Here is a 26,462-nt window from a genome sequence, read left to right on the forward strand (position 1 = left end):
ACAGGGCAGGGAACCCTGATTGCTCTTTGGGCTGACGAGGGAGGGGGACTTGATCAGGAGAGGGGGAGGGAAATGGGAGGCGGTGGCGGGGAGGAGGCAAAAATCTTTAATAAATAAATAAATTTAAAAAAAGAAAGAAAAAAAAGAAGTTGAAGCAAGACCTATGAAAGCAAGAAGGACAGCAGTTGATTAGACAAGCAAGCCTTATAGTGAGGCCTCGGAGGCCTTTGAGTCTGTGGAAAGTATTCACTGAGAAGCTAGTCACAGAAGGAAGAATCGTCACACAGTGTAAGTCACAAATAGGCTGGCAGAAAGTAAAGTAATCCTGGGGACACTATCGTGGAGTTGTAGCTAGAGAGATACGGTGAAGCAAGTAGAATTTAGTCAAGAAACTGTTCAAACAATGAAATAGAAAGAGTGTTCCAGTTGGCTTTTCTGCTGATGTGGTAAACTCCATGACCAAAAACTAATTGAAGAGGAATGGTTTTACTTGACTTAATACTTCATTCCTTATCTATCATTATTATGTGAAGTCTAAGCAAGAACTCAGGGGCAGGAACCGGGAGGCAGAAACTATGGAGAAAGGATGCTCACTGGCTCATGTTCATCGCTGCCGCTGCCACCACCTCCTCCTCCTCTCTTCTCTGTAAAGCAGCCTTGTCTGTCCTGGAGCTCACTTGGTAGAGCAGGCTGGCCTCAACTCACAGAGACCTGCCTGCCTGTGCTTCCCAAGTGTTGGGAATAAAAGCGAGTGCCACCACAACCGACTTTGGCTGCTCTTCTTACACACACTTGGACTACCTTCCTAGGGTCTACAGCACTCACTGTCCCCTATAAATCTCCAATGAAGACAGTTCTTTGATGACATGGTCACAGGCCATTCTGATGGAGTAATTCTTCCACTGAAGCTCACTCTTCCAAGACAACTTTAGTTTGTTTCAAATTGATCTTAAAGATTAAGCAGGACCTGGGAAGGGGATTTCCAGTCACCGTGTGCTATCTAGAGTGCCTTGTGTTTTCTGAGTCACAATTACATTGATGTATTTCCTCATAAAATTGTAAACATCCACACAAATGTAGAACACACGTGGAACTAAATGTTTAAGGAATCTTATTTGTATTACTTCAGGAATTTAGTGTTAAACTTCATTCTTACAGATTAACAAAATATGTGTGGATAGAAAAATTAAATAAAAAAGAAAGTATTAGATTTTTTTCCATTTTAAACAGTTTCATTTTGTGTTTTTTCCCCACCATGTTGCTCTATTGAGACAGAAGATTTGATAATTCTGTCATTGTTTAAATACTCCTAGGAAAATAAGTATTTAATAATTTATATAAGATAAAGTATTTCTACTTTAAACCGATATTTGTTTTACTTGTCTGTCATAAGCAGAAAATTTTTTAGCCACATATTCTAGCACAAATGAATGCATTTTTCAGGGACATATTTTTCATGCATTATTTTCAGTCAAAGATTTTTGTCAAAATCATAAGGCATTTTTCATGCACCATGTGGGATAATAAGTGTCACAGTTCTTGTACCATGTGCAGTAGGGATCAATATAAAATTTCTATTGATATTCGAAGCAATAAGAGATCCAAGTAGAAAATTATATATTTTTTTGTCATTTAGAATGAAATCAGAACAGCCAGTAACTTGAAAATAAAGAATACGAGGAACACTGACATTTCCAATTCATAGTTATAATTAGAAAGTGACAGAACTTAAAAAAAAATGTGTGGCTTTTATAGTCTTCCTTTCTCTTTGTGATTTGCAGGCCAATCACAGCGTTCTATGTCTATTCACCAAGTCTCCATGAGCCCCTTTTATCTGATGCCATCCTGCGAATAATAGCCCTGGGTCTCTTTCCTTCTGTATGCGCAGCAGAAAATAACTTATTTAATTTCTTGTATATTAATTCTTTGGTTCTATAAAAGTGCTAGGAGTTGCCATGAGCTGGTTAGTACTTTTGCCTTGTTGATACCAATGGGCCATCTCTTAATGGTTCTGGGTAGTTCTTGTAATGGTGACCCTTAAGATAGAGGGCTTGTCTGCGTCAGCTCTCCATCCCTCAGTCTCTCTGTCTTTTTCTATTGTTGTCTCTCAGTGTCATCATCTCTTTCTATCTCAGTCTCTCTGTAGAGAACATTTGAGCCCAAATGCCGCTGTTACTTTGTAGAGTATCTTCTCATCCCCTTGTACTTCAACTTTCCCTTGATGCCATCAGTGAGCACACATACACAGGTCACTTTTGAATCTGATGCCCAAGCTTTGTCCCATTCTCCTCATGCAACTTTACACAAAACAATCATTTTTCCATGGCCAAAAGAAAAGATGCTCTTCAGAAGCTGTCCTGAAAACCCTACATGGGTACAAGCCTGCACAGACTTCTGATGGGACTAATTTCATAACAGTGTTCTATCAGCCCCATTGTCTATATGGCAGCCTGTGTAGAAATTAGCTTGATTTGGAAAATAACCAGGCTAACTAAAGGATAGTCTTTTTCTACTTCCCACATAGATTAGATCCATGTATGTCTCTCTTAGGATCCTCATTGTTGTCTAGGTTTTCTGTGATTGTGATTTGTAGGCTGGTTTTCTTTGCTTTATGTCTAAAATTCACTTATGAGTGAGTACATATGATAATTGTCTTTCTGCGTCTGGGCTACCTCACTCAATATGATGCATTCTAGCTCCACCCCTAGGTCTCGAGGAAGGCTGTTTCCTAATTTTCTATGAAATCACCATACTGATATCCAAAGGGGCTGTACCAGCTTGCACTCTATCACCACACACAAAACTCAAGTCCAAATGGATCAAAGACCTCAACATAAAGCCAGCACACTGAACCTCATAGAAGAGAAAGTGGGAAGTACACTTGAACGCACTGGCACAGGAGACCACTTCCTAAATATAGCCCAGTAGCACAAACACTGAGAGAAACAATTAATTGATGGGAACTCCTGAAACTGAAAAGCTTCTGTAAAGCAAACGACATGACCAACAAACAATACAACAGCCTACAGAATGGAAAATGATCTTCACAAATCCCACATCAGACAGAGGTCTGATCTCCAAAATATACAAAAAAAAATTAAGAAATTGGTCATCAAAAGAACAAATAATCCAATAAAATAAAATAAAGACCTAAGCAGAGAACTCTCAACAGAGGAATCTAAAATGGCTGAAAGACACTTAAGGAAATGTTTGACATCCTTAGCCATCAGGGAAATGCAAATCAAAACAACTCTGAGATTCCATCTTACTCCTGTAAGAATGGCCAAGATCAAAAACATTGATGACAACTTATGCTGGAGAGGATTGAGGTAAAGGGAACACTCCTGCATTGCGGGTGGGAGTGTATGTTAAATTTATAAAATTGGATAATTTACACGTACCACAAAATCACAGTCTATACTCAACTCTCTACTGCTCATCTATCCTAGATTTGTCTATCACTCAAGCATGACCAGGGTAGGTCCACTAAATTATTTCCTTACAAATACATTTAATTGACCAGAAAGTACTGTCTACATGTACTAGATTCTAGCTGTGAAATGACTCAGGCTCTGAACTTCTCCTCTAAGGCCTCTGCATCTCTCCTTGAACTATTACGAAAGGTTGCTGATTGATTTGACATTGGTTCAGTATGTGTCACATTCATACTTAACTTTCCCCACTGCTACCAATAGCAATTTCATATATATACATATCTGATTATGCTAATCTAATTCAACTCTATTAATGAAAGCCTCATAACTTAATGCAATGAAAATTAAAATTTATATCTCGACTCATTTATCTTGAATAATAAAGTGTGTCTTCAAATCTTCATCTAAGATAATTTTCTATTCTATTCCATTCACACTTTTACAACAAATCTGGTCACTGATATTTGTCCATTTTATCCACTAACAGCATGATTTCACTATTTTCAACTCATCTATAGCTAAATTCCGTCTTTCTTATAACTTGCTTTTGTCCTTTCCACAGAGGATTTAATCCACAAATATGACCCTTTATTAAAAGATAATAAATAAGAATTCTTCCATTCACCTGAAGAGAAGTCTACTTTCTTAATCAGAGGACTACAATGTAAACACATGGCTAGAAAGAAGGATGCAAGGAGTCCACAACTGTTGCTTCATGTCCAATAAAGCCAGGGACACCACTGGCACCGTTTTACTAGGTTCAACTCAAGTTATGACTGACTTCCACAACTATAGCTGTATAAGCAAATTTAATGAGCTCAAAAAGAGTGATAACTAAAAGCAATGATGTAATCATCTTCTAGCTTTGGATTGCACTTTTAATCTCAGCACTGGCTGAGGAGATGCCACGGGATACAGGAGCAAACAGATCACTGTGAGTTTGAGACCAACCTGGTCTACCCAGTGAACTTCAAGACATCTAGGGATACTTAATCTCTGTCTCAGTAATACAAAAAAAAAAAAAGTCTAAGTCTTAATTGGACAGGACAACATTTGTTACTTTGTGCCTAACATCCAGAAGAGCATGAACTTTGGAAAGAGTGAAGCCAGTTAAAATGGCATTGTGCAGGCTAGGAGGAAGCTCTGTAATACAATGGTTGCCTAATGTACGTGCAGAGCTGGGGTTCAATCCCCTGTGCTAAAATAAATAGCATGAGGCAATCTGTAGACATTTCAGTGGATCAAGTGTTTGCTTCATGAGCATGAGGATATGAGGCTGGTTCCTAGCTCCTACATCAAATAGATTCAGCTGGATGCTTGTGACACCCCAGTGATGGTAGACAAAGCAGGAGGGTCCTTTGAAATTGTTGTCCAGACAATGACCCCCAGCCAATGAGAAACCATGACTCAAAAAAAAAAAAAAAAAAAAAAAAAGGAAGGTGGAGATGGGCTGGGGACAGTTCAGATTCCTAGCACCTACATGAAAATGCCTGGCAAGGCCATGTAACTCCAGCACTAAAGGGCAAAGAGTAAGGAGGGTGACTTGGACTCACTGCTTACCAGCCTAGCACCTTGCTTTGTGAGGGACCTGGTCTCAAGGAGACAAAGCTGAGAATAGAGCAGGACTCACCAGGATCTTTCCAAGTTTCTGTGTACTCACGCATACATACGCACACACACACATGCACACAGACACCTGTGCGCATACAAGCACACACGTCAATGCACACACACACACACACACAAAACCACACTCACTCACACACACACACCACAGAGAGAGAAAAAATGTAAGGTAGAGATCATTAGCAAAAGACACCCGATATTATACTCTGATCTAAGCATTTATGCCCTTAAATATCTATACACACCTGCACACACATGTGCAAATAGGAATGTGTACACCTGAATTCACACACATAAAATAAAATAAAGCTATTTCAGTGTGTAGAGCTAAACATTTTACATCAACATTTAGTTTTGAAAAATAAGATAGTTAGAGAAGATCAGAAGTTTTCTGGGAATTATCATGACTAATCATAAGAAAAGGCTCTTTACAGTAAGAGGATTTAAAAAAAAAGTTCATACATGTTGACACATGCCTGTCTCTCTACTGTGGAAACTGAGGCAGGAGGAGAGCTTAAGGCTAGGGTTTTCAGACAAGCCTTAAAAACAATGATATTCCCATATGAATATATGTAATAAAATACTATATAATATATACTAATATTTATGTATAAAGTAAGTACATGGCATAATCATTTATTGTATTGATGAATTTTTACTTTTATCATAGTAATTATAAATCATTTTTACTATGGTTAAATCAAAACTATTTTACTTCTTGGAAAACACTGATTATGCAGAAATTGATATTCAAGTCTATTATCAAGATAAAAATCTTTAACACATACACTAAGTGTCCTAAATTTTTCTGTAAAATGTTAATATCCTAAAGTTCAATACTTACAACTATTTGTTCTTGTATATAACATACCAAACATAAGCATTTCAATGGCAAACTAAAGGAAAAAGTTGAGAGTAGAGATAATATCAAATAGATAGACATACAAAATCCACCTGTTATTGTGAGTTTTGATTAGTAAAACATAAAGAGCTTGCGGAGTATGATGGCATATGCAAAGCTTAGAAAAGATTTTTATTGCTCTAAGAAAACACTGGTTTTGTTTAATTTTCGTCATTGCTAATACAAACTTTCCAAAGAAATAGAAGAATTTAATTTTCTCCTCTGAGACTTTTTACTACTTCAGGTAATTTTGATGTTGCATTAAAAAATATTTCTACGATAGCTGAAGAGATATTTTAAAATGATTTGAAAACACATTTCTTTAAAGGATTTTGTTATAAACATTGGAAGGAGACATTTCCCAGTAGTATCTGGTTCACTGTAAATGCTTCTGCTAAGGAAGTTGCTGCTGATCATGCATTTTAAGGACATTTTCATCTATTCTCACTAGGAGAATTCTTATATTCTGAGGATTGCTTGCATCGTGTTACTCTGCAGAACTCTAACTTTTTTTTAATAAATTCCTCAAACTCTGTATGGGAAACTAAAAGTTTACATATTCGATTTTTTTCTCCCACCCTTGATGTTGCCCTTTGTTGCTCACATTTAATCATCATTTCTACCCACACCTAAAAATGCAATAATAAAGCTGAAACTAGGTAGACAATAGTCTCTGAAGAGTGTCCATTACCCTTAAAGATTATAGCGTGAGGGTTGGATGGTAGACTACTGTTCATTTCTTCTCTAACACACTCCAGTCCCTACTTGGCACCCCACCTATACCTTGATTCCACACTGCCTGGGATTCTAATAATTCAGGCCATATGCATTCCAAAACCAATTAATAATAATAACTGGAAACAAAACTCAGAGTCGCTGATACATTTCCCTCTCTTCTAATTAGTCTACTTCCTGCAATATATTAGAAACATCATTTAACAAGGATACTTACTCCAGAGCTTCTGTTTACAGATAATTTCATCTAAGTGAACAGCAGTAGTCTTTCTATTATACACATACCAGAGAAACTAGTGTATCCACTCCCACATGCAAAGTCATTAATAAATCTGTAACCAGTGATCTGAGTAAGAGGTGACATATTCAGTCAATAAAACCAACGCCATACTTACAGTGGTGGTTGAGGGGGCTGGCTTTCAGCATTCCTTGGTGTTTTGCAGGCAGCAGGTTTCGCCATGTCCCTGACAACACACCTGGGGCGCATGATAGACAGCACAACGCACTATTAATTATAAAAGTGAAGAGCATTTCTGGCAATTAAACACCGTACTGAAAACACAATCTAAAGGCAAATCTTGGTGAGCCCCTTCAATATTGGCATCGGGCCCCGAAAAGGCCCTGTAAAGGTGGAATTCTTTTCCTTGGATTTCCACAGGCCCAAATACACCCACACAAATTCTATGCTGGCCTCAATATCTGACTTTCCTTTCAGCATCAATGCAATGATTCTCAGCAGCTTTTCCCATAGCAGAAAAGCTATTGAAAGCCTTGGTCTCACCATGTGAAGCCATCTGAGAGCTTAGAAATAGGAACCGCTGCTGTGTGGATAGGTTAAAAAAATCAAGCAGAATTTTCTGTGGCTTTGGCTGTCTCACTAGAAGATACGGATTCTCGTTTCATATCATCAACCACTACATATGTCTTCCTGCTCATACAGAAAGAAATCTTAGAGGCTTCTAGATTCCCGCCCCCATATTCCAAACTCCCTTCAAGCTGAGGAGGAGGAAGAAATGAAGGGCAGGTTTACACGGGAAGTGTGTAAGGATTCATGTGCAATAAATCTTGAAAAGCCGCTGTACCTTGAGCCCTTCATCATAAAATAAATGCAGAAGGTAGACAAGATAGCTAAGCTCCAAAGGGTAGCAGGAGTTGATGATATCCTTACTCTCACGTTAACAGGGCTTAGAGCACCTAAGGGATCCATTGGCCAAAATCAGAAAAATGCCTTCAGCTGAGACTGTACTTAAATGTCTTAGATACTTCTCAAAGCTGTAAATCAAACACAGCTTTAAAGAGAGGAGCCTGATTATAAATACTGAGGCCTGACATATATAGAATTTTCTAGACATAAATGCCCTGAAGTTCTAGGACCCCCAAGCATGAGCCCTGTCCCTCCCTAAAAACTTTCTTGGAGATTTGGCTACATTACTCAAAATTAAAGCCAATTATGTAATGCCAAGAGATCTCTGGTGAGGCCATGGTAATAAACTGTTTTGTCAGAGAAAAAGCTGCGTGGCAAAATTCTCCACTTCTGAAAGATATCATACAGGTAGACGTGGACACAAAATGTGCACACACAGACACACATTGCTCATTCCACCAGCAAGAACACTCAGAAATCAGTACGCAAATATGGTGAGCGAAGAAAGGAGTCATGTGAAAACCTCGACACTTTCCTCCTGGGATGAAGGCTAAATATGGGCTCGCTGAATGCCCAATAGACGGTCAAGAGAGAACAGTGAGAAATATTCCCAGGAACCAGAAAGCCTTATGTTATTGTCACAGCTTCATGAGGAAGCTATTCATGTAGCGCCATTGCAGGAAGATAGCTGTTAGAAGCCATGGATAAGAATTTCTTAGCCTTGGGACTTCAGTCTCACTTTCACAAGGTAGTAACTTAAATTTCATAGCAGTGGGAAAATCTTTGACAATTCTCACTCATCCCGAAATAGCATATGCAGCCTATTTGATCTACACGGGCTGGCTTCTGAAAATAACACCAACTTAGAGAATTTTTGAAGAATTTGAGAATCAAGATTCTGCTTTTTCCCCCTTGAGGATCAAGTATTCGTAGAAAGCTTTGAAATAAATCTACCACGTGAAGATTTTCTTACTCTTTGAAGTGACTGTTTTCTAAGAATCACAGAATATTATACACCACAGGTAGTTTTCTAAGCCAAACTTTAAAAAAATAAACCCTACAAAGCCATGCTTTTAGAAGAAAACTGTCATACAATGTCAAGACCCCGTGGTTTGGTTTTAAAACTTGGGGAATATTTCTTCCATCTGCACTTGCTACTCAACCTTTCTGGAAGAGAAAAAACTTGATTTGAATTTCTGAATTTTGAAGCTTCATTAAATCATAAAAATAAATACACCACTCTACAAACACAATACCCTTAGAATTGATTTCAATATAGATCCACATTTTAAGTTATTTCCTTGTTTATTTTTGGTTTTGGAGATTAAGCCTAGGCAAGCATTCTACCATTGCTGTAATCCCAACCCGGCTTTTCACTAAATTGCCCAAGCTAGTCTTAAACTCCCTCTGTAACCCAGGTGACCCTCCAACCTGTTACCTTATCGCGGCTTCCTGAACAGCAGGGATTAGAGACCTGTGCGACTAAACAAAGTTAACTTAGACATAACTCATAAGAAAAAGACAACACCACATCTCCATACTCATCTTTTCCCACAAGACATTCCTTCTACTGATAAAGTTAGTTACCAAATCTGAGTTTTGAGAGAAGAAACTATTTGTTTGAGATTGCTAATCATTCAACCAGATTAAAAGGACTCTTAGTCATGATGACATATATTTCTATATTTTTTAATCTGAAATAGTTTTAGACAAAGTAGCTTCTAGATACAAGAAAGTGTGATAGACAAGACAGTGCAGAGGTTCCTCCACTCTTGCTGAGTCCATTTTTGATTAACTCAAATGTGATCATCTCAACGAAGAATCCCATGGAAAATGGCCAAACTCTATTGTAGGAAGCCGAGGTCAGGATGCCACAGCTAATTTAGCTTCTGTTAAACTGTTTGCTTCTGCAAAGCCCCCTGCAGCTGCCAGTGAGATGCCAGGATGTATATTTGCCTTCAAAAACCCTGTGCTCCTGACACTCGGGCTATGTGTAGGTCCGAAACACTTGAGTATAGTTCTGGCTGGATGAAATGAAGACTTTGAGTGGGCTACACAGTTTGTAAATTGTGTTTGAGTGGTCATCTTGATGGACTACCCATAACAACAGAAAAAAAATATCCAATGCTCAGAACAAGACATACTAAATAAATAATATTTTCAAGGTTTTTGTTAGCCTATAAGGTTTAACATTCCTTTAAAATTATGGTTCAAATTAATCTCAGTTTAGAGATTTAAAATCTTAATATTTTTCACAGTATTAGTGTATGGAATTTGTTTAGCTCAAGACATTAGACACATTATAATGATAAGGTTACTTCATTTTTTAAGACATACAATGGTAGTTCAGTGTCTTAATGTTCTCTCCATGATTCACTTCAACTATATATTTAGAGACTACAAATCCTGCCATGATGTTCACTTCCTTTCATCTTTATAGTCTGAGCAACATTTTGAGGCATTTGACCTCTAACTCTTTGTAATGTCTTCAATTACACGGTGAAAAAATCAGATCTGAACTCTTACAACCTTGTATGTAAGCATTCACTTATGCCTTAAGCATCATGAAAGCCTTATGCAAATAAGGCATTCTGCAGCTACCTCTGGGGAATGCTCCTCCTGACCCCACCCTCAGCACTTCTGGGTTTTAGAATGATTGCAATCAATTCAAGGAATGGCTGCCAACTGCCCACTCAACAACTCCTGCCCTTCCATGCACCTACACACAAGAGAAAGACTCACACTGCCACAAGCCAGCAGATGCGACCAAGGAAAGGCTCTCATGTCTCCGAACAGCAGCTGAATGTGCTTTCAGATACTAGAGTATGTGAATTAAAGATTCTGAATGCTTTCAAGAAGTACAAATTTACATCATTTCTCTCTCACTCTTCTCCCTCCTTCCCTCTCTGTCCCTCTCTTGCCCCACACCCTTCTTTGACTTCCCATTTTGGTGCTTGCAATCACTACCTTCAACCAGGCTTCTACATAAAACCACCATGACTACTTTATAAAGCTTTATCCACATTTAAACTTTAAGTTGTTCAATGTTTCATACTTAACATCAAGCAGCCACTCCCTGTGCTCTAAGTTGCTGCTAACAGACTATAGCTGTTGACATGTTGGTTTTAGTCACCTGATTTTCTTATTATTGGTGGAGACAATTCCAGTTAAACAGCACAGGAAAAATAGGTTAAGTTTATACCAACTTTGGACAGGTTACTGGACTAACCTACACTTGCCTTAAATGCATAAGAATATTAAAGTAAGGATGAGAAAATTAAATCTTTCAAAGACACAGTCTTCTCATTTGCTGGCCAGAGGCATTTTCATTGTCTTCCTTTCCTTCTTATCCTCAGAATATTCTAAGTTGTTCTCAATCACATCATTTGCTACTAAGTACATAAATATATGCAAATTTCCTATCTCTATGCTGGTACTCCTTCTTAATCCCAGTCATACACTGAATATCTTACAGGCAACTTAGCGGCAACATCTCTTAAGTGATACATTATTCCTCCAAACTTGATTCCCCAGTTTTTCTATCTTTGCTAGGAGTAAAAAAATCTCTCTAGCTATTAGGTCCAAACTTTGGACTTTGCTTCTCTTTTTCTCACTCTCTATGCCTAGTCTACCCTACCAGCTACATTTTCAAAATGAGTCTACAATCTGTATCTAATCTTCTCTACTCTACAGACATCATTTTACTTTAATTCTGAGCACATGGTATTCATTTGGAGGTCAGACAACAGCATGTTAGAGTTGGTTCTCTCTTTTCACCATACAGGTCATGCACATCAAATTCAGGTCATCAGCCTTGAAAGCAAGCACCTTTACACATTGATCTGTCTCACTGACCCTACCCATGGATTTTTGATGGACTGCTCAGGCTTTACCCTTGATCTGGTCTTTGAGTTTATTCTCAGCACAGACTCAGATTCTTTTAAAAACTAAGTCATATAGGACACCATTACCCACAATTCTGCATTAGCACCCCGGTCTTTTTATGATAAAATGATGAGTCTTTAAGGTATCTTCTAGCTAATCATAACTTTGGGAGCTCACTTTCTGTCCTATATCCCAAATATCCTCCTTTCCAACAATGGAACCTTCTTTGCACCAGTCTTTAAATCTATCTGGAGCGCTCTCTCCTATACGACTAAACTTTAACATTACTATAACTTGATTCAAATGTCAGTCTTTGAGGTCCCCTACCCCACTAAGTCTTCTAACTTCTATAGTGTGCTCCCCCTCAGCACACCGACCTATTCCCAAGCATCCTCTTCATTTCCCTACCCTACAGAATTCATATCTCATGTTTCCTGCTGCTTAAAATGAAGAGTTGCTCAATTGTAGAGCTTTTCCAGCATACTTTTTTAGGCGCTATAGATTTCAAACTTGAGTAACTAAGTTAACACGCTAAAGTATATGATTCAGAATAAACTATATAGAACATTGTTTTGAAATTATATCACATTTCTGTCAAATATTTTCCAAATATAATTTATAGTGAACAGCATTATTATTTGAATTAGCACCACTGTTTGCTTTGATAGAGTTCTCTTTCTGAACAAAAATATTTCTTAGCATATGACACAGTAAATGGGAATAAATCTCTCTCTCTCTCTCTTCCTATCTTTCCCTCCCTCCCTCTCTCTTTTCCCCCTTTTGCCCGTGTCCGTGTGTGTGTGTGTGTGTGTTGTGTGTGTGTGTGTGTGTGTGTGTGTGTGTCTGATCATCAAGACATTAGTATCAGGGGTCTTCCTCAATCACTCTTCGCTATAGTTTTGAGACAGGGTTTCTCTCTGATATTCAGCTACACAGGCTAGGCAGTGCTCTCCAGGAATATGTACCCGAGCAGGTGAACACAGGCACACAGGACCACGCCCCGCTTTTTTATGTGTACGCAGAAGTGGGACTTAGATATTCATGCTATCACATCAAGCATTGTGCCAACTAAGCCAACTCTTCATCCCATGGGAGAAACAAAACCTTTCAATGACCAAGTCCTGCTTTAAATATTTATACAACAAATTTTAGGAAATAACACCTTAAAACTGTGACTAAGAAACTATCTTTTAGTTAAGAAGGAATGGATCTTTTGGCTTGTTCTTTTTCCAAACAGGATCTGAACTTCATATTCAACATTAATCACATACCAATGTGTAGACATTTCATCTTTCACTATAAAAAGGTGTGTGGATATCCCACTTGATAGAAAAGGGAACTTAGAAAAAGAAGTTGAATACTTTAGAGATACCATTTCATTTCTAGACCTGGGGAGATTTATCTGGAGGGTAAAAACACTTGCCACCGAGCCTGAAGATGAATAGAAAGAGGACCCAAGCAGTAGAAGAGAACCAACATCTTCAACCTTTTCTCTAACTTCCATATGTAAGGAATTTCACATGTATGTCTCCCTCTTCCCCACATATAAATGAGTAAGCAAATTACAAAGTTTAAAATTTTGATACTGATAACTGGCAAGTGTTGTTACTTTAAAAAGCCAGTATTTGCATCAGTGACTGATATTCCCCATATATTTGAGGCTAAGAGGATAATAAGGTGTCTGGTGTCTTCAATAACCTTTCAGAATCAGTAGTTTATGATGCAGGTGCACTATTGAAAGCTTTTGAATAATCCCACAAATGTGTGTGTTCTCGAAACATTACTCGCAAGACCATACTCTTCAAATATCACAGTAGTATTGACAGCAAGAGGTCATATTAGCTTAAGTAGAAATATAAAGTGACTTTAATCCAATTGGAACACTGTAAAATTTAATCTGCAATGCAGCTCATCTGACATAAAGAAAGATTTATACAAAAATCTATCAAAGATAAAAGATCAGTCACTTTAAGGCAGAGTACAATTGATAAAAATCACTTCAAATACATTTTGCAACAAAAAAAAAAGCCTTCAGAAGAGATCTCATTCCCATTCACAAATTCTAAAAGAGGAAAAGCTTCAAAGGTATTATCTTAAATCACATTTCCTATTAAAATTTGCATAGTGGTGTCAATTCCACACTGAAGAAATGAGAATGATGGGTTTTCCCCATAAGATAAAGAAGGAGCAGATGAAACTCTCCATCAAGAAAAGAATGTGAATGTCGGGGTTTAAAAAGCTAGACAGAAGCTAGACAGAATCAGAAACGATGAGGGTCTCTTCTGCCACCGATGCATCTTCTGGGAATTCTCAACAACCACATGAGGTTTATTTTAAGAAAACCACAAAGACAGGTGAAGCTGATTTCTAACTACAAGAAAACGAAACATCTGGCCATCTTTCACAATGAAGTACCGAGAGTACTGACCTTGTCCAGCAAAGGCCAAGACATTGGTATTCAGAAAACTAGACAAAAAGGCTCCTAAAAGAGATGATTTGCTATTGAGATTAATATAATAGTGAAACACTTGAAGAATAAAACTTGTTTTCAAAGACAAGGGAGGGAAGAAAATAATAAGAATTAAGTCTTTGCTCTACGCCCTGCCCTAAGAGCCATCACTATTCTAACAAGTTCCATCCTGCAAAATCCTACATCTGTTCAAAGGATATCGGCATCATTTCCAATTAACTTCTTTTTTAAGATTTATTTAATGCAGGTATCTGCCTGTGTGTGTATGCGTGTGCGCACGCACGTATGCACAGGAGCCTGCAGAGGTGAGAAGAAGGCATAAAAAGTCTGAAGCTGTGGCCTTAAAACTCAACTCTGACCCAATGAAAGAGCAGCAAGTTCTCTTAAATAGTGAGCCATCTCTCCAGGCTCCCAAGCAGCCTATTTTTATCCAAGCTATTATTTTAACAAAATCAATGTATTTCCCCATTCACCATTCTTGAAATATTATAGTCATGTACAAATTTCATCTGATTTCATACCCCACACATATCTCCTCTCATTTGCATTTTCTTACTCATGTGAATGCATTAAGAGTCAATGGAGCAGGGGGAAGCATCCCATATGTTGAGGCCTCAAGACTGGTTTTGAGATGAGAATAGATAGAACCTGCCAATTTAATGTCAGTGGGTTCGGAAAGAAAAAAAAAATGGCTCTGTAATAATGAAGCTGGTGAGTGTTGATAATTTGATGAAAATCTGCATTGAGAAAAGAGGTAATGACAGAAGAGAGAGGGGAAAATTCAAGGCAGAAATTGAATTGAAAGGAAGAGAGGAGGGTAAGGGCTGGGCAAAATAAAGAAAAGGAGAAACAAAGGAGTTTTTTAAAAGAAACGATGTTGCTGAGGAGGTTGGGGAGGTAGCACGGCAAAAAAAGGTAATCATTTTATCAACCATCAATCTTGGATTGAACTCTAGCTACCATCTCCACTTCTTCCAGAATGGTCCTAGAAGACAACACTTGGTAAGATTCATTTTGGAAAGGTATTGGAGAGTGCAACCACATCCCCACTTGCCCTCATGGCTCTCATTTCCTAGGGATAAAACTCCATCTAACAACATCTCGGCTGACTTGTGCCAGAGGCCCAAGAAACTCTCTGTGGGCTGCCTCTTCTCCCAGCTGCAGCTCCCAAACAGTACCATTTGCGGCCCTTAAGTCTGGAAAGCAGGAAGAAGTTAGCAGGTTCCTATTCTATTTCACACAAGAGAAACCTTTTATCTTCAAGATCACATTTTGCTATGGTAAGCCCCCACCCCCTCAGCGTGCTCATGTGAGCATGTTCAACAGCATTCTGACCTTAGCTAATTCTTCCTCATAAACCCACTGGAGCAATTGAGGCAAAGTCTATCTAGAGACTTCTGAGGAGGTTTAAAGAAACTGTTGGGGTTTCTGTTTGTTTGTTTTGTTTTGTCAAGGAAAAAAATTAACCTGAAAAGTCATAATGCATAGTATTTGGGAAGAAAGCCAAGAACAACTAAAGGACATCTAATTTCATCTGGCAATGGAGGAAAGAGTCTGCACCAGCTGGCTAGACTTGTTGTGTTCCTCTGGAAGCCAGGGGAGATCATGCTTCTGTGTAGAACACATTGGAATCCATTTGCACAAGCCTAAGGCCCGCCCATTCATGTCCACTGAAACATCTGGAAACCACTGTCTGTCATACCCACATTCACCCACAGAAACATCTTCACTCAAAGAAAACCATATATATTTTTTTAAATAATAGAAAGTATATTGGTATAAAACCACACAATCTTACTGCAAGAGTCATGGGCCTAACATCAGTTATCTTAAAGACAAACCAGTTTACAGTCTCTAGTGTTTTCATTTCATTTGTGAAGTGTATTCACAGTTGATGTATTTGCCTTGTTGCGACTCGGTGGTCTAAACTGCTGGCTGTGATCCAGCAGAGCCAGAGCGTGGCCTATAGAAACCACCATTGGACTGAAACCACCACTGAGTTCAAAGAGTGAAAGAGAAGACATTTTTCTCTCCAATAACACCACATTAAAAAGAAACGTCAACAGTCTCAAAGAGAGGTATCCATCTTAAAACTGTCTTCAGTCACTTGAAAAGGCAACTCAGCAAACTGGGATGAATTTAGATGTGAAATCTGAAGAACCGTATAACTAGAAAATAGCAGTTAATAATACTAGCTGACATTCCTTAATGTTTCCAGTGAACCTTAGGGCATGACATTCATTTCTTCAGTCAGGTAATCCAATCAGACACTATACATTGTACTTGGTGTTTTATGAGGAAAGCAAAACTAGCAATATTCAAGTTACAAATTGACTTGTAAAATAACACAACACCTTCTCAGAAGGACAAGTTTTGGAAAGTACATGATACCTGTGAAATATTTTTCTTTGTAATTTAACTGTTAGTAATAGCCACTGAATAGAGTTTATTTTTTAGATAGAGAGCCCCATTTAGCCTAAGTTAGCCTCAAGCTCACCAGGACTTAAACTTCTAATCCTCTAGCAAGAATTTTGGTGTGCTGCCACACCTGTTTTGGGCAGTACTGGGGATTGAACCTAGTGCCTTGAGTACGCTAGGCTAGTACTCTTCCAAATGAGCTACATTCCGAGTCCAGCAGCTATAATTATAACTGGGCATTTCAAGTTGTAGGCACTGATGTTTAGCAGATTCTTCTGGCCATGCTTGAATGCTATGCGAGAACAGAAGACAGTTGTTGTATAACAGTTTGCCATCGTCTCCGTGCTTATGCGAAACCTAGGAAATCTGATGGTAAAAACGAGGAAAATGGACAACAGTAAAATACAATGCTGGAGCTATTTTACAAGTTTCCCGATTTTTAGGAAACATTTTAAGGTAGGTGTGTGGCTCTAAGAATGCCTCTTCGCCACAAGTCATTCCTTTTCTTCTCATCTGGCAGCCAGATAACTAATAAATAGCTACTTAGAGAGTCCTCAACAGTTCCTTGGTGGGATTTCTGTGGATTTTAAATAGACAAAATGAGCTGGAAAGTGAAATTGACAAAGGCATTAATGAAATATTTCAGTCATTACATTCAATTAATGCCAACCAGTTTTGCAACCGATTCACCCACCTTGAGAATTAAAGAGTTAATGGGGCCCATCAAATAAGAATGTGTGCCGCACTGTGGAATGCATGTGAATGCGTATGTGCCTAGAAAGAAATAGACACTATTCATTCATTGTAAATAAATGATAATTTAATTTGTCAAGAGACCACAATGCCTGCTTTACCTGAATATGATAAAAGGACAAAACAATTCAGCTTGACACCTTGGTAGCAACTCTAATGCTTGAATATAATTGCTTTTTGTCATGATTTCTGTGCTTAGAAGAAAAGCAAATAAATATTGTAAATTATTTTTTTTATCCCTTTTACCGAAGCTGATGAAGTTATCCCCAGTCCCTTAGGAAATATTCATTTAGGATGATCAAATACATAGAAAACAAGATTCCTCAAACTCACTGGGACCGAGGTACATCCTCCAAGCTTTCTGCTTTTTCTTGATATAGCCGAACTATCATGCCAATGGCTTTGCAGAGGTGACTCCACGTTGCTCAGGTGTCAAATCTGCATCTGCTTCAAACTTGACTAAGCACTGAGCATAAACAGTTCCAGCAGAAAGGGGCAAAGAGAGATAAGAACCAGAGGAAGAGAGTTTGCTGTGAGATCATGTCTCCTAGGAACATCAGAAGCTTCTCACAAAAAGTCTCACTAACATGGCTGTCTAAACATGAGCTGAATAAAGACAAAAAAAAATATAGCATAGTAACATGGATAGGGTAAAGGCCACGAGGCCTCAACTCTGCACAAGAGCTGCGAGCACCTAAGGAACGTTGAGAGCGGGAGAAGTAGGTTTCCCCAAGAAAGAGTATACCACTTGATTATCTAAATGACAAATGGTCAGCCCTGAAAACATACAAACAAGTAACATTTTACAAAGTAGGTTGTATTTATGTATTTAGGTATATGTATGGATATATGTATATGCATATAGCAACAACTAATAAAAAAAAGAGATGATGAAATAAAAGAGATGAAGGAGGGGTACATGGAAAGATTCGGAGGAAGAAAAGGGAGAAGTATATAATTATATTATAATCTCAGAAAATAAAAGAAATAGAGAAAAAAATGATCTTAGTTGTCTTCCGCTGAAATCCCCATACAATTCCCAAGATCTTCAGGGAACTCCATTAAGTCACTGGTTGTAGGAACACAGTCCAGAAATGGAGTTTTATGAGAATTCTGACTGCTTGGAAGAAAACTCCAAGAAAGCAAGTCAAGTGTCTTGTGACCTCAGTTTCTTCAAAACACAATTTTTTTCTTAGACTGTGTTCTTGTGCCCCTCCCAGGAGTAGCAGATTAGAGTGGGTTGACTTCAGATTATTTATTACAACTGACTATTGCTAGTTGTTTATCTGCCTCTATGGAAAAACATGTTTGTTTGCTTGCTTGTTTGTTTGCAGAGTGTGGCTTATCTGCCACGTGTGGCATGCCCTTCCAATTGTACACTTTACTCTCGTGACTCCACTCTACCCTCAGGGTATAAATTGTCTGATGCTCTCAATAAAGATGGTCATTGCCACTGCATGAGACTTTAGTGTGCCTCACTTGCTTCATTCTCCCAGGTTCCGCTGCCAGCTCTAGCTGCAAACAACTGATGCTCACAATCTCAGTGCTGCTGTGATGCCCTCTTTCTGGCTCTCTAATGGTGACCCTTCCTTTGAATGATCTCTCAAAGTCACCCATTCTTACAGCTAGAAATTTCAAATTTATCTTTCCTTAATTGAAAGGCTGGAGTGTTGCCTTCAGACATTTTTTCTCCTCTCACAGAGTCCAGGAAAGTTCTTCACGTTCCCTACCATGGACAAGGCTTTCACAATTGTCTTGTTCTTGGGTGTTTCATCTATATATATATCACTTATTGTCCCTCTCTTCCTCTTAATTCCCAACATCACTCATTCACCAACCCAGGTAAGTCAGCTTCACATTTCTAGAGCGTGCTCAGTATGTTAATCTCCTTCCCACATCCCATTTCCCTTCCATAATATTGTCTGCCACATCCTGTCTCTTAATTTCCAGTCTTTCTCAAAAGTCAACTCAGATATCCAGAACTCCATGATGACTTCCAACCTTAGCACACACTCTGGTTAATATTTTACAAGTGTCTTCTAAAAACCCAGATCATATATAGGCAAGAAATACTTTATTTAATAACATCAGCCTAAATACTGGGAAGAAGCTGAAAATCTTTACTTGAAAACAAGAGAGATATCAGTATGGTTTTCGAAAGTCTCACTGCAATGCCTGAGCAATCCTGACATCTGTATGAGTTGTTTAAAAAGGCCGATGTCACTGATGAACAGTGAATGTTTAGAGACACCTGTTCTATAACACACTCCATGCCAATTGTTATAATCACAACCTGCAAGCAAGTTAGTCTGCCCATCAGTCACAGCCGTGACCATAATAATAATTCACATCCGTCTAGTTTTTATAATAGAAACTTGTTAAATCACTTTGCATCCGTTAACTCATTTGATCATGACACCAACTCTGTGTAATGAGCAGATAGGAAACCACTCCTCGGCATGACATTTATACTGACCTGTTTTGTAGATTTCTCAGAGTGTTAGTTGAATGAGTAGATGCCTATTATATTGCTATAGTATTTTATTTTGTTGAAGTTATTTAAATTAATTTTACTTAAAAACTATCTTCAAATATAATTAAGATAATATTAAGGGTGCACCGTTCTTCCCTAACTCAGAGATAAGTACATCTTGTCATGTAATGCCAGTCTCAACTCTGAGACATGATGGTGAAGGTCAGAGTGAAGAGCTTTGAGGCACCATATTGGGCACTTTAACTCTGCCAAAGTTATTGCCATTAATGACCCTTCATTGACCTCAACTACATGGTCTACATGTTCTGGTATGATTCTACTCATGACAAGTTCCATGGCACAATCAAGGCTGAGAAGAGGAAACTTGTCATTAACAAGAAGGCCCTCTCCATCTTCCAGAAACAAGATCCCACCAACATCAAATGGGATGATACTGGTGCCCAATATGGTGTGGAGCCTACTGATGTCTTCATCTCCACGGAGATGGCTGAGGCTCACTTAAAGAGGGATCCAAAAGAGTCAGTCATCATGTCTGTCCCTTCTACTGATGACCTTATGATTGTGAAAGGTGTGAACCATGAGAAGTATGACTACTAACTCAAGATTGTCAGCAATGTTTCCTGAACCACCAAATGCTTAGTGTTCCTGGCCATGCCATCACTGCCACTCAGAAGACTGTAGATTGCACCTTTCAGAAGCTATGGCATGAAAGCCATGGGGCTGCACAGGACATCATCCCTTCATCTACTTCTACTACCAAGATTGTGTGCACAGTCTTCCTATAGCTGAATAAGGAACTTGACAAGGCCTTCTATGGTCCTATCTCCAATGTGTCCATCCTTGTTCTGATATGCTGACTTCAGAAAGGTGCCTGATGACATCAAGAAGGTGGTAAAGCAGGTATTGGAGGGTCCACTAAAGGGCATCCTGGGGTTACACTGAGGACCAAGTTGTCATCTGAGACTTCAGAAGTGATGATCACTCTTCCTGCCTTTGATGCTGAGGCCGGCATTGCTCTGAATGACAACTTTGTAAAGTTCATTTCTTGGTAAGACAACGAATACAGTTACAGCAAAGGGTGGTGGATCTCACAACCTCCAAGAGGTAAGAAGACCTGGACTATCACTTCAGCAATAACAGAGAGGAAGACAAAGACCCTCAGCTACTGAGGAGTCTTGTCCCAACTCAGCCTCCAACACTGCCTCTCACTGTTTCTATCCCAAACCCCACGGAGAATGGGAGGGGTTTAGGGAGGCCCACACTCTTGAATACCACCAATAAAGTTCACTGTACCCACAAAAATAATATTTAAGTATAGATTTAAGAACGCAGTCAAGACTGTGCCTTTTTCAACCATCTGTTAAGTATAAAGTGTATTTATAAAAATCAAATTCCAGTTTCTTACTCTTTTAAAATGTCTGTACACTGTTGAGTGACTTAATGTTCTCAGAAGTTATAATCACAACTATACTATTGTGTATATGACTAACACTCATGTTGCTTTTGGACAGTACTTGTAGAATTATAACTAACTCTACGGCTCATTGGGTGCCCAGCTTCCAGTTATAGATCCACATATACAGAAACGCATTGGAGATTATAAAACGATAAGATTGGAGTTTGTCTTCTTCTCTATCCAAGCAAACCTAAAGCCACAGAGAATTTGCCTTAACATAGTTAATTCTATAGTTAAATGTCTCCAACTGCTGGATTGTTCTTCCGCAGTGTTTGCTGAAGGAAGGCTGACTTTTGTAACTTGAGGACACTGATCCCACTACTGACCGCAGGAATCCACATGAACAGCTGCATGGAGGGGCTAGGCTTTGTCACACAATGGCCTGCACACTCCTGGGTTTGGGGTTCTTAGCTCCCCTTTATTGTTTCTTCTCTTGTTATTGACCAGTTGTTCAATTCTTTCTCACTAAACAAGAACTCCAGAAACCTAAATTCTAGGCACAGTTCTTTCAACTAACTAGTCTCTTAAAAGGTGACATCCTTTGTTGAACAGTATTGTCATTCTGAGTCCACAGGAGGAATACAAACACAAATTTTACAGCATTTTATAATGGCCAGATCACATACAAAGACTAACAGACAAAAGCAATATTCAGGGGAAATTAGTTACTTCCTGAGACTCTTATACATTAGAATCCTGTGAAGGGGTTTTCTTTGTTCTCTTTGTCCCAAGACAGACTGAAAAAGCTGGAATTTGGATTTAGGAATTTTAATCCTATTAGCTCACCATTTTATTATAATGTGTCATTCCGGCGTTTGGGAAAGGCTGGTGAGAAGTAAACCCTACACTCTTTGCACTAGAATGTATGAGTCTCTAAAGGAAATGAAACCATGAGAAATCTCAGTAGCCTGGACCACACGGTCACAGTCTCCCATAAAGCAGCTTTCTCTCAATTGCATTTTAATGTTACACCCTTAGCTTTTATGACAGTCATTATAAGAAAAAGCTGTTGTATCATTTTCTCCCTCAGTGAGGTCACTAAGTATTAGACAGTTGGATTTTGTTTCCTTGAACTCCATATTAATCACTTTATGTAGCAGTAGGAAAAAGACATTATTCTTTTAGAAAAAGCACAACAAAACTCAGGTTTATGTCAACCCTGTTGACACAGATGTGTGTTTTCAAATTTCATGTTTTTCTTAGTCATGACTGTTAATTCATTTTGCTGTTCTGTCTTTGTGTGTGTGTGTGTGTGTGTGTGTGTGTGTGTGTGTGTGTGTGTGTACTGGCTTGGGATCTGGTCTCATGCCTTCATATCTATATAGCAAACACTAAATGTCAACATCTATTACCTTGTCTTTTATGTGAGATATTTGCAGGGAAAAAAAGAATAATATGAAGAAAAAGATAAAGAATTGCTAATCTTAGAAGAACCTCAGAAACTCATAATGTTTTTAAAAGAAACAAAATTAAAAGTCCAGTTTTTGCTAAGGTTGTCACACTATCCTAAGAACATAGTAGAGCTATAGTGAATGATAAACGTTCTAAGAGCAGTCAGTAAACCAAGTACAAGGTTAGCATTTTCGAAAGATTAAGTCATGGAAACATTCCCTATGATCAAAGTAAGTGTCACCATAGAAAATGATTCCATGGGGCTGGAGAGATGGCCCAGTGGTTAAGAGTACTGACTGCTCTTCCAGAGGACCCGGGTTCAATTCCTAGCACCCACATGGCAGCTCACAACTGTCTGAAGATCCAGTTGCAGGGGATCTGACACCTTCATACCAATAAACAATAAAAAATATAAGAAAAAAAATGATTCCATGGACCAATATGGGAAAGACTGCTAAAGAAGTTAATAAACTGTAGCTAATACATGTGTAACATGTAGCAGTTTTTAGAGACTGGTGTTCAGTTTCGGGGATAATGATGGGACAGTGCTGGACCCCCTGAGATATTTGGATTCTTCAACTTCACTGTTTGGTAAATTGTGACAAATGATGCTATACCATAACAAAGTTCAGAGCATTAAGACATATTGGCAATCCTTACATGAAGACCAGTCTGGCTATATAAAGAGGTTCTGTCTGTAAAAACAGGAATAAACATTTTGAGTCTAGAAGATAGGCTCAAAACTCAACACATATGATACTCATTCTTCAGAAAATGCCATTTTAAAGTATGTTTTCCTCCAGGGTTATTTATTAACTTCACACATAAACAGCACACAAGATCCCTGATAAGTATTTTTTAATGTATAAACAGTAAATACCAACTCACCAAAGGAACAGATTTTGACTGAAACTAACAATTTTATACAAAGCCCAGAATTCTGTCTCTTTCCACATGAGAAAACAGCAATATACTTATGTAAGTTTTAAGAAAATAAGGACATAGGAAAGCTTAATATTTTTTTGTGAAATTCCTAATTTAGAAATAAGGGAATAATGATGCAATCTTTCCAGAATGTACACTGCATTTGTCATGATATTAGCAGGCAATAAATATTACAAATGCAATATTTCTGATATTTTTACACCAGAAATTTTCTGTATAGAAATTTCTAAAGGCAGAAAGATATTTTCTCTAAAACCACATAACTGCCTTATTTTGTCAGTTTTCCATTTTTCTTACATATAAAAATGAATAATAAACTAAAGAATGGGAACCATAGTAAGAAAAAACAAATGTTCCAGTCTTCATCAGCACAGCCCATGTGCAATTCTCTGGCTATTGTAACTCAACATACCACTTGATACAGGCTGAGGCCAGCATGGGCTACATAGTGACTTTTGACAGTCTAGGTTACTCAGGAAGACTATGACTCAAAAATTTCAATTTTGAATTTCATTTAAGAGACATTATTAAGGATACAAATACAAAATTATAGACTGATAAAAATACTTGCAGTATCTGATGTTCTCTGTCAATGGGTACACAAATGCATGTATATGAACGTGAAATACAAATGTTTATACTGGGCTTGAACCCAGAATAGATAAAGAAGCTATGTAACTCCATAATAAAATGTGGTCAATAGTGGTGTTTGTGCTGGAGCAGTAAAAGCATGTCTATGTAATGACTTATAGAAAATGCTCATCAAAGTTTTATTCATGGCCAGTAAACATGAAGGGAATACAGGTGCTCAGGAATGTAAGACCAGTAGTGTGTTCATATAACGGGATACGCTATGACAGGTGACAATGTGGATGAATCTCAAAAACACTTTTAAAAAGGAAGCCAGACACAGTACTGCTTAAGGTATAACTTAATATTCATAAAGTCCAAAAGGCGGTAAAAAAGTGAGTACAGGTAAAAAGACTCAGAAAATAGGTCCCTTTGGGTGGGAGGTGAACACTGTCAGGGAGGTAAGGAGATTTTTGGATCTTGTATGATTTGTGTGGATTTAGATGTACCCAACTGTAACACTCATCAGTCTGAGCATGGCGGATCTGCAAATGTATTATATGTAAGTCATGTGTCATTAAAATATAAACACAAAGGAAATGACTAATCCCCACAATTTAAGAACAGGACATTTCCACAGAAGTAGAATATAATTTAATGTTCATCAAAAAACAGTCATCCCAAGGAAAAACATGAGAGTTAAACAACATACTTTTTCAAATTTACAATGTTTTCCTTTCTATACAATTGGCGACCAATAGGTAAATGTAAATATACTTGAAGCTAAGAAAGTATATCGTGCAGAAGAATTTTTCATCGTGATGAATTATTAAATACACATGAAAATCTTCAAGGAGCTTTCTAAGTAGAGTTCAGGAAGAGGGCAAACTGTGGCATGACAGAAGAAAAAGCATTCCCTCTGGCAAAATATATGCAGATTATTTAAATGGTAAATTTGCATACAGTATTCCCCAGGAAATATTTCTTACAAACTATACTACTGGGACTGGAGATATGCCTTGGTGGCTAAGAGCACTTCTTGCATAGGAGCTGAGCTGTTTCCCAGCACCCACATGGGGTTGCTGTCAAAAGCCTCACAACTCCCCATAACTCCAGCTCTGGGGATCCGAGGCCATCTTCTGACCTACTCTGGCACCTAGAATGCATGTCGTGTAAAGATATACACGTAGGCAGAGCAGTCAAGCACATAAAATAAAATGACTCTTTTAAAAATGCATAATTCTACTTAGACCATGTATTTCTGGGAATGTACTAAAATATATACTTGAAATATCTATTTGAAAAGATATTTGAGTAAATCAATATATAATCTCTGTAAAACTGAAAACATGACCTATGACAGATGATAAAGCAAATGCTTTTACTGTGAGAAATTCTTACCTTAGTCGCTTTTAAGATTAATATCTCATACCAAAATTTTTTAGTTACTTTTGCTGTAAACATCCTAGAAATAAATAATACCATGAAAAGTCACAACTAACTTGTTACTTTGGAAACTTCCAGAAACAGTGGCCAGAAAGATGGCTCTGTAGCTAAGGGTGCTTGCTGTCAAGTCTCACCTCTTGAGTCACATGCATACTTTAGCACTGGTATACATTTATGCAAACACACACACAATAAGCAAAATTTAAAGTTCTATCAGTGATAGTGAGTATCCATAACTGTATCCTGAACCTCTTTTATGTGCCTTTTGCATACACATAAACAGGGCTCTAAAAGGCAATACTGCACAGAAACACTTCTAGAACTTCAGTCTGTTCAGCTGGGGAGAGGCGTGAAGACGGTCCCAGCGCTATAATTGTGGTGTCCTTTGAGCTGCTGAAACCTAACGGTATCAACAGACAAGCAGGTGCGCTTGCATTGGCTTGCGTCCCCGATGGAAAGTCAGCCCTAACTGGCTTAGGAATCCTGGAGATTCAGCTGGGAGTCACTAAAATAAGCTTATTTCAATTGTACCATTTGTCTAAGAAGTGTGGTTTTGTATTACGGAAGGAAACCAGGTCTGAAAGGGAAAAGAACAGCAGAAATGGGAGATTATAAGATGATAGACAAAATAATGAGTAAAAAAGCCAGAATCTTAACATGCTTTCATAAACAATGTATATCGGATAGTATAATTCTTAAAGTTTGGTTTTCCTATTTGTTTCCATTAAATTATTGTTTAAATATTTATCCTTTCTCACCTACCTCACCGCTCTGCTTTTTACCCAGCTTAACT

General features: G+C 38.1%; 1 protein-coding gene across 25 annotated transcripts in view; it reads right to left on the reverse strand.

Moving 5' to 3' along the window:
- Rims1 (regulating synaptic membrane exocytosis 1) overlaps positions 1–26,462 on the reverse strand; it is a 473,457-nt gene that overhangs the window by 383,866 nt on the left and 63,129 nt on the right. For 24 of the 25 annotated variants that reach the window (XM_026785682.1, XM_026785680.1, XM_026785698.1 and 21 more), the window contains exon 2: positions 7,092–7,172. The exons of the other annotated variant lie outside the window; for it this stretch is intronic. In XM_026785682.1, the coding sequence (XP_026641483.1) occupies positions 7,092–7,172 (81 nt within the window). The remainder of the gene's footprint in view (positions 1–7,091; positions 7,173–26,462) is intronic. 25 annotated transcript variants of the gene reach the window in all.

The sequence above is a fragment of the Microtus ochrogaster genome, linkage group LG2, assembly GCF_000317375.1.
Source record: "Microtus ochrogaster isolate Prairie Vole_2 linkage group LG2, MicOch1.0, whole genome shotgun sequence".
In the NCBI taxonomy this organism is placed as follows: Eukaryota; Metazoa; Chordata; class Mammalia; order Rodentia; family Cricetidae; genus Microtus; species Microtus ochrogaster.